The sequence below is a fragment of the Pelodiscus sinensis genome, chromosome W (assembly GCF_052426305.1).
Source record: "Pelodiscus sinensis isolate ZL-2025 chromosome W, ASM5242630v1, whole genome shotgun sequence".
NCBI lineage: Eukaryota > Metazoa > Chordata > Testudines > Trionychidae > Pelodiscus > Pelodiscus sinensis.
Genome location: NC_143084.1, coordinates 12,696,003 through 12,711,091, shown reverse-complemented (window position 1 = coordinate 12,711,091; position 15,089 = coordinate 12,696,003). Strand labels below are relative to the sequence as shown.

General features: G+C 49.5%; 1 protein-coding gene across 3 annotated transcripts in view; it reads right to left on the bottom strand.

Moving 5' to 3' along the window:
• The window catches only part of LOC102449237 (protein HIRA-like), a 185,581-nt gene that overhangs the window by 66,295 nt on the left and 104,197 nt on the right, over positions 1-15,089 (bottom strand). For all 3 annotated transcript variants that reach the window (XM_089775121.1, XM_075918057.2, XM_075918058.2), the window contains one exon: positions 5,069-5,217. In XM_089775121.1, coding sequence (XP_089631247.1) covers positions 5,069-5,217 — 149 coding nt within the window. The remainder of the gene's footprint in view (positions 1-5,068; positions 5,218-15,089) is intronic.

Genomic DNA, 15,089 nt, shown 5'->3' with positions numbered 1-15,089 from the left:
AGGTCTCGGTCTCTGATCGGATGTATATAGTTTCCTATGGTACGGTGATGTGTACATTCCTAAAGTACGCAGTGTAGTGCGTGAGTCTTTACTTGAATGAAGGACTTCATCTGTCCTTGCTGCAAATAGCTTCTGCTTCTCAAATGGCAGGTCCTCAACTTTCACTTGCAGGTCTTTGGGAACACCTGCCGCCCATAACCACGAGGTACATCTCAACCACTGACGTAGCTGTTGCCCATGCTGCTGTATCAGCCGCATCCAATGCCATCTGCAGGGCGTTACGAGAGGTCATGTACCCCTCCTGGACTATGGACTTCAGGATCGGCCTCTTGTCAGCGAGATGTTGCATTAGCTTGGTCAGCTTGGCATAATTATCAAAATCATGATTGGCGAGTAGAGCAGTGTAATTCACTATCCGTAGTTGTAGTGTGGATGACAAGTACATTTTTCTGTATAATAGGTCCAAACGTTTGTGCCTTATACTGTGGATTTTTGGACCTTTGGTTTGCGATATGGATGACCAAAGAGTTAGGTTGTGGGTGAAGGAATAAGAAGTCCACGTCCTTCGATGGAACAAAATATTTTCTGTCCGCACGTTTATTATTAGGGGGAGCCAAGGCTGGTGTTTGCCATACTTTATCCGCCACCTCCATAATGGCTTCATCAATTGGGAGTGCGATCTTTGTTTTCGCAGATGGCTGTACGTTTTTCAAGAGCCTATGTTGTTTTCCCTTGCGCTGCTGATAGGTTGACCTCTTGACTAATGACAACTGTGACGGACCCAGCGGGGTCCGCACTGGGAGCGGGGGAGGCCCCCCCTCCCGAGCGGGAAGCGGCGGCCGCAGACGGCCGAGAGCCGCTCGGCACGGCGCCGCCAACCCCGCCGCAGCCGAAAGCGGGGGCGGGCGCGCGCCGGGGGAAGCGGGGGAAGCCCTGGGCAGCCACGAAACGCCCGCTTAGGGCGCCACGGTTTGCGTCCCGGGGCGGAGCCACGGGCGCGCTCTGGCGGGAGCCGGCTCGGAGAGCCACGGAGGGGGCGGGGCTTGCGCCCCTGACGTCACCCGCCCGCGCCCATAACAGGGGCCGGGAGACGCTCCGGGAGGGGGGAGTGAGAGGGCAGCCACCCTGGCTTCCCGGCACCCCAAGCACCCGGCCTTCCGGGCAACGAGAGGAGACGACGCCGGCAGCTGGCGACTAGCCCTGGGATGGGCACGGCGGCTGCGATGGGGTAAGTGGGGAGGCGGCGGGGGAGTGGAAGGAGCCCGAGGCGGGACCGTTTTGGCGCCCGTGGGCAGGCGAGTTTCGGGCGGCTGCCCCGCCTGCCGTGGGGGGATCGCTCTAAAGCGCCCACCTCACTTAGGGCCTCGGGCTGGGACCCGGTGGTGAGGGCGGGCCCGGGTCCCCCACTCCCCACACCCCGACCTCAGCGCAGGTCCTCAAGGCGGCAATAGCCGAACACACTACCCAACCTCCCCCTGCCGAGAGGGACCGAGAGGAAGGGACCAGGACTAGAGGGACGGCTCCAGAGCCCCGGCCGGGTCCCGGCCGGGGGCCGCCTGGTAAGGTACCGGACCGGGTCCGCCGAGCCCCCTCGGCCCCATACAGGGCGAGGGGTGATCGCACCCGGGACCAGACTCACTCATGGACCCCGGAGGACGGGATAACTGAACTCTCAAAGGCGGTGGGTTCGCGGAGCCCCACCCCACTCCGCCGGCCCCGGCCCGGGGCGCGGGCGGGAGCCACGGGGTGTGGAGCTCGCACCCTTAAAACCCGCCACAACAACCCTCTTGAAAAGATCCTGAAATTGTTTTAAATTGTGGGTGGGAGATGTATCGTCCAAGATGACCACCTCATCCGGTGAGGAAGATGAATTATCCATTGGAGAGGTTCCCGGTCGGTCGGGGTCAGCATTGCCAATGATCTGTCCTTTCTCAGTTTCCAAATCCTCCGTAGGAGGGGGAGGACTATAAACACGGGAGGCTGGTGCTGACCTACAGGCAAGTGTTGATGGCAGCAACGAACGATGTCTGGATGGTGCCCAGTGCATACACGGAGACCACAGAGATGAGTAATGTGTGAGGTAAGAGCATTTTGGATACCACAGAGAATAGTGAGAATAACGTGGTCGGTGGCGCTCATGGGGCATAGCTGGTCTAGCTGGGGAGGAGAATACACTCCTGCAATCATCCTCATAATCACTGTAATGTGAAAGGACCAGTGATCTCAGTGAACGAGGGATAGTCTGTCGCCATTCAGGGGTATCGCCTGTGAAAACCCTCTTGTGGTGACCTTGAACACTGTCTATCCCCCAGCACCGGGACATCATAACTGACTATAAGGAGGATGGTGGCAAGAAGAAGAATGCGCCAACAGTGTTGATGCAGGCCATGCTGCTGTAGAGGGCATCAGTGCTTGTGGAGAAGGCACCCGTTCCGGACTGGGAGAATGAGTCAAGGTGCTGGCGGATTTTGACTTCACTCTCGTCGGTGCTGGTGTTTTGGCTGGTACCTGTGGTGTATCCAGTGCTCATGTTGTGTCCAGTTCTTGGGCATCTGATGTCATCAGTGCCAGCGTGGTCAGTGCCAAGGGTTGCGGGGTTTTCTCTTTCGGCTCTGCAACCGGGGTCACCCGGTGCCAGAGGCGCCTGGCTTATCTCCCATGCTAATTCTGGGAGGTAGAGAGCAGGCTAGAGAAGCTCTGTTTTTTGCAGGTGGCAAAGATGAAGGTGAGCCTGTCTGTTTCCTTTGTTTAGCAGGGGTCTCTTGCTGAGTACTCCCCTCCTTGGCTGTCTGTGGCTCTAGTACTTTATCAAAAAGTAGCATCTGGAGTCTTAAGCTTCCTGTCCTTCCGGAACCTGACCATATGGCTGCAACAGTGAACGCACTTCTGAGGGACGTGTCTCTCTCTCCCACGCAGCGGATGCATAACCCGTGGCCATTCAATACTGGCATAGGGTCACGACATTTGTCGCACTTTTTGAATCCAGGAGAGCCAGGCATTTCAATAGGCTCTTATTCTTTTATTCACTATTACCATTAAGCCTTTATTTTTTTTATTTTTTTTGAGAGCGCGCGCCGATACGAGGCTTGGTTGTAGCTGCGTTGTCTCTTGACATTGTAAACTATTTACATGAGGAATAATTTTTTTTTTATTAAACAAATTCAAGAGAGAAATGATAACTATAATTTTAACAAACTAAAACTAATTTCTTATCTACAGGAATTCCAAGAGGAGGAGAGGATCAGATTCCATCTGCGAATGAGGGCAGTATGAGGAAAACTGAGGGGAGTTGGGTCGCACGTGTGAACTCCAAAAGGTGCGAACCGCATGCGCCCCGTACCGCACATGCGTGGCCCAACCAGATACTGCTTGAAAGATCTTCGATATGTGGTGCCGGGACAAGTCCGACACCGACAGTTGGAGCACCCATGGAGACATCACTTGGGGTATGTCTACACTAGCCCCCTAGTTCAAACTAGGGAGGTTAATGTAGGCATTCGAAGTTGCAAATCAAGACCGGGATTTAAATATCCTGGGCTTCATTTGCATCTTCCCGGCCGGTCGCCATTTTTGAAATTTACAAGTCCGGACTAACTGCCCGCGTCTACGCGCAGCAGGGACCCGGTATTTCGAAGTAAATAGTGCATGTTTAAAACATGGTGTTGGATAGCACTTCGATCAGTGAGGCAACACTTATGCTGTATAAAGAGCACGTCCTACCTCCTTCATTAAAGGGCATGTGAGATTTCAGCCTACATTTTACACACTTCTTATTTCTATCCTACTCTAAGGTATGCTTCAATCTAAACACTGGACAATGTACATTAATGATCAGGAATTTGCAGTTTCTGGTTATGGATGAAAGGACATGATGTGAAGGAGAGCTCTGATAACTGTACATAAAACTTTGCAACCAACCTCTTCTTAACAAGCTTGAAACTGAGGCCAGGCTAACTTAACCTTGTGGTGCTCTTGGGTTGGAGTTTGAATCAACTTAGGCCAATGAGAGTTTTTGCAAAACATTTACACCTCAAAAACATAACAGCTTCCATGTAAAACCAAGTACAATTTATCGATTTCAGCTGTAATTTATTAATTTGTTCCAATGCAAACCTCAGTATAATTCTTAAGGGTGTGAAACCAGAAAAAGGTTCAGATGAACTGTGAATCAGACTTGTGGGTACTTCTCTCATAGTTGACCTCAACAAGATATCACAGGTTAATTTAAACTTCTGATGCAAAAATAAAAGCCTACTGTTGAGAAGGAGGAGAAATTACAGGTATCCCTGAGGAAACATGTATATCACAAAAATATTGTAATTAAAAAGTGTTCTTCTCAATCTCCAGTCATTGTGGCATTTGCCATTTAAACAACTGTTAGTTCTAAATCACACAGTCCACTCTAATGGGGGAATTTAATGGAGGAATGCAATGTCTGACAAAAAGTATTTTAATTGGCTAATAGGAACATGGAATGCTTTAAAGACTTTGATTACATTAGCACCCTAAAGGCCAATTCACTAGTGAAGCTGCCATCAGAACATACAGTGCATATTATATTTATTCATATAACATGTTTAATATGAAAGCATTGTGTACAGGTTGCAAAAGAAGTAATGATAAAAACAGCCAACCACAATGATCAGAAAAGCCAATGGCCCAAGTTACTAATGCTACAAGAAGAGGAAAGAGGAACAGAAGTGTCTCAGAGTGGGCCAACAGGAAGGTCTTAGGTTGATGCGCCGCACTATAAAGAATCACACGACTCCATAAACATAAGGGATCCTGTAATGCACTATAATAATGAATGTAAACATTTTGCAAACTATGCCATACACACAGGATTAAAAAAAAGAAAGACAAATAGGTAGCAATATCCTCTGAAGCTACTGAAGTATTAAATACCTACATACTTTTAATGTAGCAAGTTTTCACATGAAACCTTGAATAAACTTTCCACTAACCACTTGTTTAATAGTATAACAATACAACCCTAAATGCTCTCCCATCTCAAAGGACTATTACTCTTTTACTGAAGGTTCCTACTTCCACAAGCAAATTCTCTTACCAGCTTCCAGCTGCAGTAAGAATTCGACTGGCGAGAACAGTCTCCCATTCTTTGCCTTCCCGATTACACTTTAACCTGCTCAGCTTGGAACATCCCGCAGCGGCCATCTCATTCTCCACCTCAATATACATGGAGGGATCTGAGCTTATCTGAAAAAAGAACATGTTTTTACACAGAATGTAGGTCCAAAGTAGGGCCCAGTGGAAACTTGGAGTCTGATTGAAACAATACAAGTTTGTTTAAAATATCCTCAAAATACTCCATGTTACTTCAAAAGGAAGGAGATTCCAAGAGCTAATCTCCATCAATAATTTGTTTATTTTGAGCCCATCAATTAAAAAAAAAAGGTTTATTAATTTCTGGATACCAAATCTAGTACAAATGGGGCTAATACTGCTATAGTTTGAGAATTCTAGCAATCAAAGCCATACTTCTCTGGTAAAAGCACACAAACAAGGGAGCATGTAGTACAATGAGTCAATGTTATGTTAGACCCTCTAGGTTAGTGGTCACCAACCAGTACATCAGGATCTATTAGTAGATCTTGGAGCCTCTGACAGGTTATCCTGATTAGTTTGGCTGGGAGGCTGTCCAGCGCCAGCACTTCAGCTGTCCCTCCCCGCACTGCAGTGCTGCTCCTTCCCAAAGCCTCAGAGCTGCCCCTGGGAGCCTCCTGCTTGTTGAGCAGGGTGGGGGAGACAGAGGCAGGGGGGCACAGATATCACTCTGTCCTCCTCCCCTGTAGCCCATCTTCACAGATTGAGGAGTGCGGGGCCTTGGCAAAGGGGTGGGGCACAGACAGGGTTTAGGAAAAGGGGCAGGGCAGGGGTATCTGGGTTTGAGATAGATCCTGGATTGACTTAAATTCAAAAAGTGATCTTGTGCTAAAAAAGGTTGGAGACCACCGCTCTAGGTGCTGACCAGTATTCCCTTTCACATTTTCTATCCTTGGGCGGGTTGAAATTTCTCATGTGCAACACCAATATTGAGGTACTGTGTGGATATGCACCACCAACACAAACAAAAAACATACTTAAAAAAAATAGTCCATAGGTGTGGAAGAAAACATTAAAACAAGGGACAGTTAACAAGGAGCAATGCTTATGATATTTAATATGAAATCAAACAAAGAAAACTAACACTACACCCTTGGAGTACATGTTGTATCATCCTTTCTAACAACTCAAGCTAGTAAACACACCACAATGCATATTATCCACACATAGCTCAGCTTTAAGATGCTAAACAAATCTATGGAGTTAACTAGAAATAGTATTTGCAAGGAGAGCATGACTAATACAATATCGTGACACTGGAAAGGAGAGGGAAAGGCATTCACTCAGGCTTATACAGTTTCTCTGGGGAATGTTTAGGATCCACGCCATAGAAGAACAAGTGAAACAGAGACCCGTATAAACAGATAAAAGTTCTCCTGGTTTGAAACCTTCACCTTGTGTGTGTCACCAACTCAAAGAGTGGAGGCCCCAGAACACATTAACACATGGCGTCAGGGTTTATAGACAGATGCATGTTTCAAAGAGCTTGCAAATAAGGTTTCAGCCTACAAAACAACTAGCATCACACCTAGTACTTGCTACTTCTGACTCATAAGAGCCAGAACCCTACCACATAGCAAAGATCTGGCGTTCATGCAATACAATATACAGTAAACTTCCGATAATCCGGCACCTTTAGGACCCAGGGGGTGCCGGATTATCAGATATGCCCGACTATCAGAAGGGGGGGGCTATGAGGGGTGTGGGGTGGGGGGATGCTACCCCAGACCCCCTCATATCCCTCCCTTCTGATAGTCCGGCTCTGCCCCAGGAGTCCCCGATTCAGCCGCTGCTGGTCAGTTTCAGCAGCGGCTGAATTGGGAGCGCCTGCAGCAGAGCAGCTGGAGTGCTGCCGGGTTGGTTCGGTAGCGCCGACCCTTGGCGCCGCGAGACCAACCCGTCAGCACCCCAGCTGCTCTTGGGGACGCCTGGGGCAGAGCAGCTGTGGTGCTAACAGGTTGGTCCTGCAGCGCCGCTCCTCGGCGCTACTGGACCAACCCAGCAGCACCCCAGCTGCTCTGCCCCAGGTGTCCCCAAGTCAGCCGCTGCTGATACTGATCAGCGGCTGACTCCAGAAAGCCAGAGGCAGAGCTGCTCTGCCCCGGGCTTTCTGGAGTCAGCCCTGGTCAGTTTCAGCAGCGGCTGAATCAGGATGCCTGGGGCAGAGCAGCTGGGGCGCTGCTGGGTTGGTCTGGTAGCGCCAAACCTCGGCGCTGCAGGGACCAACCCAGCAGCACCCCAGCTGCTCTGTCCCAGGTGTACCCAAGTCAGCTGCTGCTGAAATTGACCAGCGGCTGATTCCAGGAAGCTGGGGCAGAGCAGCTCTGTCTCGGGCTTCCTGGAGTCAGCCGCTGGTCAATTTCAGCAGCGGCTGAATCCGGGACAGCTGGGGTGCTGCTGGGTTGGTCCCGCAGCCCTGAGGGGCAGCGCTACTGGACCTACCCGGCAGCACCCCAGCTGTTCTGCCCCCTGCTTCCTGGATTCAGCCCTGGTCAGTTTTAGCAGCGGCTGAATCGGGGAAGCTGGGGGCAGAGCAGCTCCAATGGTGCGGCTGCCCGGAGCACTTCCGGGTTCCTGATGGTGCCGGACCATCAGGAGTGCCGGACCGTCAGATGCCGGACCATTGGAGTTTTACTGTACCATGTATTAATTACAGGTTGTTCCTCCCTTAATCGGGACTCCCTGGTCCAGCAACATCCATGGTCCAGCATGGAACACAGATGTTCCTGGACCATAGAGCCCAGGCACAGGGAGGTCTGATGGTGGGGCAGGAGTGCTGTAGGGGGTACCAGCAACTTGTCTGGTAGCCATGTGGGGGAAGAAGACGGGTGGCATAGCGGGGAATTCTAGCCCCAGCGGTGGCCGTGGAGCCTCAGCCCCAGCAGCAGCCAGCGACCTCTGGCCTCAGCCCCATTCTGGCTCCAGTGGCTGAGGAGCTACAGCAAGCAGGGCCTGAAGCATCTAGAGAGCCCCGGGGGGGGGGGAGCAGCAGCAGGGACAAGCTGGCCCCTAACCCAGTGGCAGCACAGGCCAGGAGGGGAGGGACCTTCCCCGGTTCCAGCAAATCCCCTCGTTCAGGGCCAGTCAGGTCCTAAGGGTGCCAGACCAGCGAGGTCCAACCTGTAATAACACAGGATTTAAAATAAAACAAAACAAAACATTAAGATCAGCGATATTTGCAACACTCCAGAAAATTCTGTTAAGAAAATAAAATTATTTTACCGTAAGCCATTAACATCTATGTAAACTGTTTCGACCTTTGGGCTCTGGAGCATCATGCGTTTCCATAAATGAAAAGCACAACATGTCTTCCTCAGCTCCCGAGAGACAACCAACAACAAAACTGTTGGAAATGTAATTACGCAAATGTCCTGGCACCCCATCCTTATTCAGCCTGCTTTCAGCCTCCAATGCAGACAGAGAGTACGGCAGCAAGTGAGTCGGGGACAGTTGGTTTGGGGGTGTCCCTATCTCCACCTCACTGCAGAGATGCCAGTGCGTGCATGCGCGCACGCACACACACACGCACACACACACCGACCCCACCCACCCCTGTGCAATCTGCTCCCCCCAGGCCAGCCGGGAGCTGGGATAAAATCCTGCTTCACAAATTTGCAGGCACAAGCTGTCTAGCTTAGGGATGTAATAGTCTTGTCGATTAACCGGCAAGCAAAAGCTTATACGTTAATGCTATAGACGACATGCATTCTTCCCGCCCAGCCCCCCCGCAGTAAATATTTTAGCAGGCTGGCCAGCAGCATGGCTCAGTCCCAGCCTGCACTGAGTCTGGGACCTACTACCGCTGTGGCTCTGCATTTAAAGCATATGAGGAGCCAGGCGGGCAGGCAGCGTGGCTCAGTTCCAGCTCGTACTGGGTCCAGGAGCTCAGACCTCACCCCCAGACAGGGGCTGCTGCTAGCCCTGTACCAGAGGCAGCAGTGCATGGTGGCAGGCAGCTGGTCTGTGAGGGGACCTGGTTTTTAAACTGGCTCCCCTCTTGGACCAGCTCCTGCCTGGCACTCTGCGCTGTTGCCACTGATAGAGAGGCATTAGTGTGGGGTGGCAGGGGGCTCCCCGGAAGTGGGGATGGAACACACAGGCTGCCAGCCCTACCCCCAGGAACTACAGAATAGGGGTATGTCTACACTACAGAGTTAGTTCGAACTAACTTAGTTCGAATTAGTTAATTCAAACTAAGCTAATTCGAACTAACGCGTCTAGAACAAAAAACTACTTCGAATTAGCGTTTTGCTAATTGGAACTAGCATGTCCACATTAAGTGGACCCTGAAGCGGGGTTAAGGATGGCTGGAAGCAGTGCCGGCAGGGCATCAGGTTAGGACTTAGAGTGTGGAGATGCTGTCTCAGGCTAGCCGAGGGCTGTGCTTAAAGGGTCCCGACCCCCACCCCGGACAGACAGTTCTCAGGGGTGCCCCGCTTGAAAACCAGTCCTGGCTTGGATTGCCCGGAGTACCCACACTGGGCACATCACACCACTCGGCCATCAGCCCGGCTGCACTTGCCGCAGGCTGCCATCTGGGGAGAGGGGGCAATTGGGGGGCTGCAGGAGAGCTTCCACCCCCAGAAGCCCACAGAGCCAGCCCAGTCCTCCCCATCGGGGGCTCGTACCCCATTCCTCCCTCATCTCCTTTCACTTACCCTTCCCTAGCCCCCCTTCCTGATGTACAAAATAAAGATAACGTTTCTTCCAACATTGACTGTCTTTATTGAACAAAACTGGGGGAGACTGGGAAAAGGAGGTGGGAGAGGGGAAGAGAGAGGCTGGGAGAGGGGAGGGCAACTAACATGATCAGGGGTTGGGAACAGGTCCCAGATGAAGAGAGGCTACAGAGACTGGGACTGTTCAGCTTAGAAAAGAGGAGATGGAGCAGGGACAGGATAGAGGTCTCTAAAAGCAGGGGTTGGGTGGAGAGGGTGCATTCAGAAAAGTTCTTCATGAGTTCCCATAAAGAAGGACTAGAGGACACCAAAGGAAAGGAATGGGTAGCAGGCTTCAAACTAGTAAGAGAAAGTTCTTCTTCACTTTCCTGTGCCTAGTGCGGAGATCGTGGATGAGGTCCACGATGTCTGCACTAGCCCAGGAAGGTGCCCGCCTCTTGCGGTCCCGGGCAAGCTCCCGGGAGCCGCCAGCCTGGTCCCGGGAAGAGGGGGTGGGCTGGGGGACATCGGGTGGGTGGCTCTGTGCCGTGCCAGATGCAGGGTCTGCTGGCTGGGTGCTGGCAGGCTTGCACCTGGCACGGGCATCGTAGCCAGCCCGTGACCCTTTAAAGGGTCCGGGGCCAGGAGGGGGGCATAGAGTTTCCCTGGTGTTGGCCAGAGTGGCCACCAGGGAAAGCTGGGGAGGGCTAGCCTCCCACTAGTTCGAATTAAGGGGCTACACAGCCCTTAATTCGAACTAGCTAGTTCGAACTAGGCTTAATCCTCGTAAAATGAGGTTTTCCTAGTTCAAACTAAGCGCTCCGTTAGTTCGATTTAAATTCGAACTAACGGAGCGCTAGTGTAGCGCCTATTAAAGTTAATTCGAACTAACGTCCATTAGTTCGAACTAACATTGTAGTGTAGACATACCCTAGGCGACTAACCGATAAGAATTCATGAGGTTAATCTACTATTCAATTAATAGATATTTAACATCCCTAGTCTAGCTGGGAGTCATGACAGAGCACAAACTTATAGTTTTTCCTGTTACAGACTCACTCTGCTATCCCTCTGAAGCTTATCTACTCTCTGTCTTTTTTTTCTTCCTCCCCTTCAATTTTTCTTCCTTCTCCCCACCCCCTTCCCTTATTTATTCTTGGATCTGGACTTGCAACACTCCGGTCATCTGAAGAAGTGGGCTGTGCCCACAAAAGCTCATACCACCATCTACATGTTTTGTTAGTCTTTGAAGTGTTACCAGACTATTTGTTAGTTTTTAAAAAGAAAAAGTTACTTCTTAAGTATTAATGAGGCTAATCAAGTCAAGGTGGATGTGGCTCATTCACTGCTGCTGATCGGGAGATGTTGACTATCAAGAGAGGGGAAGTTGCATTTGTAGTGCATTACCAACTTAAATCTTTATTCAAACCTAATTGGATTGTACTGAATTTGCAAATGTAGTTCAGCTGTTTCCCTTTGTAATCAAGTTCTGAAGTTCTTTTTGTAGAACAATGGCTACTTTTAAATCCATTACTGAATGTCCAGGGAAGTTCAAGTGTTCCCCTACAGCAGTGGTTCTCAAACTTTTTGGTCCGTGACCCACCCGGCTCAATGCAAACATTACCGTGGACCACCAGCTGCTAACGGAAATGCACCATTATATAATTATGCTTGAGCCATGGCGGGGGGAGGACAGAGGGACAGGGAGGACTCAAGTTCAGGGCTTCCCATAGGCCAGATTTACTCTTCTGGGGTTCCGGGGTTAGTGGATTTTGTGCACCACCGCCAAAGGTTCTGGGGTGGGGTCAAAACGTGGGCCTCGTTTCACGAGGCATAAAGGATCTGCCGACAAAGGGTTCTGGGGTCGGTAGATCCCTGTCTAGACAGAGAGGGCACAGCGCAGTGGCCATTTTGATTTAAATGAAGTGACGATTATTTAAATCTCCGCTTCATTTCCCTTTGTCGAGTAAACTAATCTACATGGCTCCGTCAACAGAGCCATGTAGTCTAGATGTACCCTGTGTGTGTAAAGTTATGAATACGGACTTTGTATTTATATTTTAAATGTTCTCTGCTGGGAGGGGCAGTTGCTCGATACTACATGGACAATGGTGCTAAAGGGTTGCCAATTGACACCCGAGGAGCACACAATGGCCCCTTGCCTGAGAAGGACACCGAGAGACTCCATGGCTCCTTGCCTAAGAAGGACAGAAACTGGTTTGCGGGTCATGTGATCAGCCTATTTTGGGAGGCACCAGCACGCAGAAGAATGGGTTTTCCCTCTGCATGGGCAAGATTATAAAAGTATCCTGAGGGTGCCTCCATCTTGTCTTCACTCCGGCCCTCCGCTCCAGAAGCGCCACTGGTTAGGACAGAGGGTCCAGAAGGATTTGTTGACCCATCCTGACATAAGCTGGACGTTTGTTAAAGAAAGCACATTACATACATCAATCATCAAGGCTACGTCTACACTACCAGTTTTTGTGGCAAAAAATATGCTAATGAGGGACTCATTTGCATGAGTCGTGATCTCATTTGCATATTTTCTGCCAATCAGTTCCACCCCCCCCGGGCTAGGGTTTCTGTGCAAAAACAAGCAGTGTGGACATTTTCTTTTTGTGCAAAACCCCCTTTTCCCGCAAGATCGGTAAACCTCTTTTTTTGGGACATAATGTTCTTGCGGGAAAAGGGGTTTTTGCACAAAAAGAAAACGTCCATACTGCTTGTTTTTGCACAAAAACCCTAGCGAAAAAAAGCTGATCGGCAGAAAATACGCAAATGACATAGCGACTCATGCAAATGAGTCCCTCATTAGCATATTTTTTGCCAAGAAAACTCGTAGTGTAGACATAGCCCCCATTCTCGATGTTACATCTCTGGTAAGAGCCTGCAATCTCATTCTCAACCTTTTCTTTCTTTCATTAATAAACCTTTAGATGTTAGATTCCAAAGGATTGGCCCAGTGTGCTCTTGTGGGTAAGATCGCAGGTATAAATTGACCTGGGACTGTGGCTGGTCCTTTGGGACTGGGAGAACCTGCTCAGAGTCAGTAAGATTGGTTTTTACAACCTCTCACCTGTGTAAGGAGTGGTGCTGGTTGTGGCACAGGTGAAGCTGGGGTGTCTAAGGGGTTTTGCTTGTGAGACTTCTTGCTGGCCAGATTGGCAGCTGAAATGCTCTGTGACTGGTTTGGTGCCTTATAGAGGAGGACCCCAGTCTTGGGTTGTAAGTAGTCCTGGTTCTAAGCAGTTTGCCCTGATTGGACCCTCTCAGCAGTGCCACCAGACCCACTTGGTATATTACACCAGTAGCATTCTGTTATTTTCCTTGTTGGGCCTGTCCTCAAGTAGCTGAGTTCTAGGTACTTGTCTGGCTCTGTCAATCTGTTTCCTCACTTCCCCAAGTGGGTCTTTTAAGTTTTAAACCCAGCCTTGCAATCTGCCACGGTGCCAACTCCGCCCACCTATCTATACAAACGAATTCATTACTGGAGCCAACCACATAAACCACCAAATCAGAGGCTCATTTAACTGCACATCCAGTAATTTAATCTATGCCAGCAATGCCGCACTGCTATATATTGGATAAACTGGACAGTCCCTACGGAAAAGACTTAATGGACACATCAGATATCCCCTGTTGGGGAACAATTTAATCTTCCTGGGCATTCATTAACAAAACAGCTACTTGAAGATCTGTTATAGACCAATTCCACAAGCCAAATACACAGGGAAGGACTGGAACTACAATTCATTCACAAGTTCAATCCTCACACCTATGGAGTGAATAAAGATACTGGATGGCTAGGTCATTATCGACCTACCAAACAATGAAGGTGGCAATGGTTCTTTGTCTATGTAGAATCTCTGATCCCATCTACATGTTCTGTTAGTCTTTAAGTGCTACCTATTTGTTGTTTGCTAATTAATGGTTCTTATCTGCCTCTTGACTATCCAGTCTTTAGGTACTTAGAGACTATTTGTTTTTCCTATTACATTGCAGCTCGGCTTTCCCATTGATTTTTTTTTACCCACTGCCTCTTCTTGTCTCCCCCCCCCCCCCCCGCCTCCCATTTTTCCTTCTTCCACACCCCCCTCCCTTCTTCCCTATTTATTCTGGTCCTGGACATTCACCACTCCCGTCATCTGAAGAAGTGGGCTGTGCCCACGAAAGCTCATGCTACCATCTACATGTTTTGTTAGTCTTTAAAGTGCTACCAGACTATTTGTTGTTTAAGTTTATCTTGTACAGACTAACTTGGCTACCCCCTGAAGCTTTAAGTTTTAAGACTACCCGAGAAAGATCTTGTAGGTGTTTGTCTCCAGCTGAGGGATTGCAGCAGACACGGTTGTATCTTAGAGCTTGGCTATAGACAATGGATTGTGTGATGTGTCCTGGATGGAAGCTAGAGGCACGTAGGTAAGAATAGCAGTCAGGAGAGGTTGCTGGTATAGGGTGGTGTTTATGTGACCATCATTTATTTGTACTGTAGTATCCAGGAAGTGGATCTCATGTGGACTGGTCCAGGCTGAGGTTGATAGTGTGGTGGAAATTGTTGATATCCCTCTGGAATTCTTTAAGGGTCTCCTTCCCGTGGATCCATATGATGAAGATGTCATCAATTTAGTGGAAGTAGAGGAGGGATACTGGGGGATGGGAGCTGAGAAAAATGTGTTCTAGGTCAGCCATAAAAAAAGTTGGCTTACTGTGGGGCCACGCAAGTACCCATAGCAGTGCTGCTGACTTGAAGGTATAAATTGTCCCCAAATCAAGAACGGTTGTGGGTGAGGACAAAGTCACACAGCTCAGCCACTAGGTGTGCCGTGGCATCATCAGGGATACTGTTCCTGACAACTTGTAGGCCAAGTTAGGTGAGAAAAGAAGAAATGAATTGCTGAAATGCATTGCCTCTGCAGCTAGGTAAGGAGTCAGAAGCCAGAGGGTGCATGTGATTTATTGAGGTCCCAAAGCCAAGTCAGGTAGGGAAGGGGAAGAGACAGTTGGGAGACCTACAGTGGTAGGAAGGAGCCAAGTGGAAAAATCTTAGAAGAAAGCGGAGTGGGTAAGGCTCCTTCTTGGACAGGGCAAAGAGATTCTGCTCCAATCCTTCAGTTTAATACAACTATTCTGAGTGTCTTAAGGATATTTTTAAGGAAGTAAACTAATATTGGGGGGAAATGCCTGTAGTAATATGAGGGACTAAAACAAAAGCCCGTGCAGCATAGGCCTGGTTTGAGGCCTAGCTAACTGGACAAAATATGGCTAAAAAGCAAAGCTAAGCTGTGAGCAAGAGGCAGGCCCCTGCTC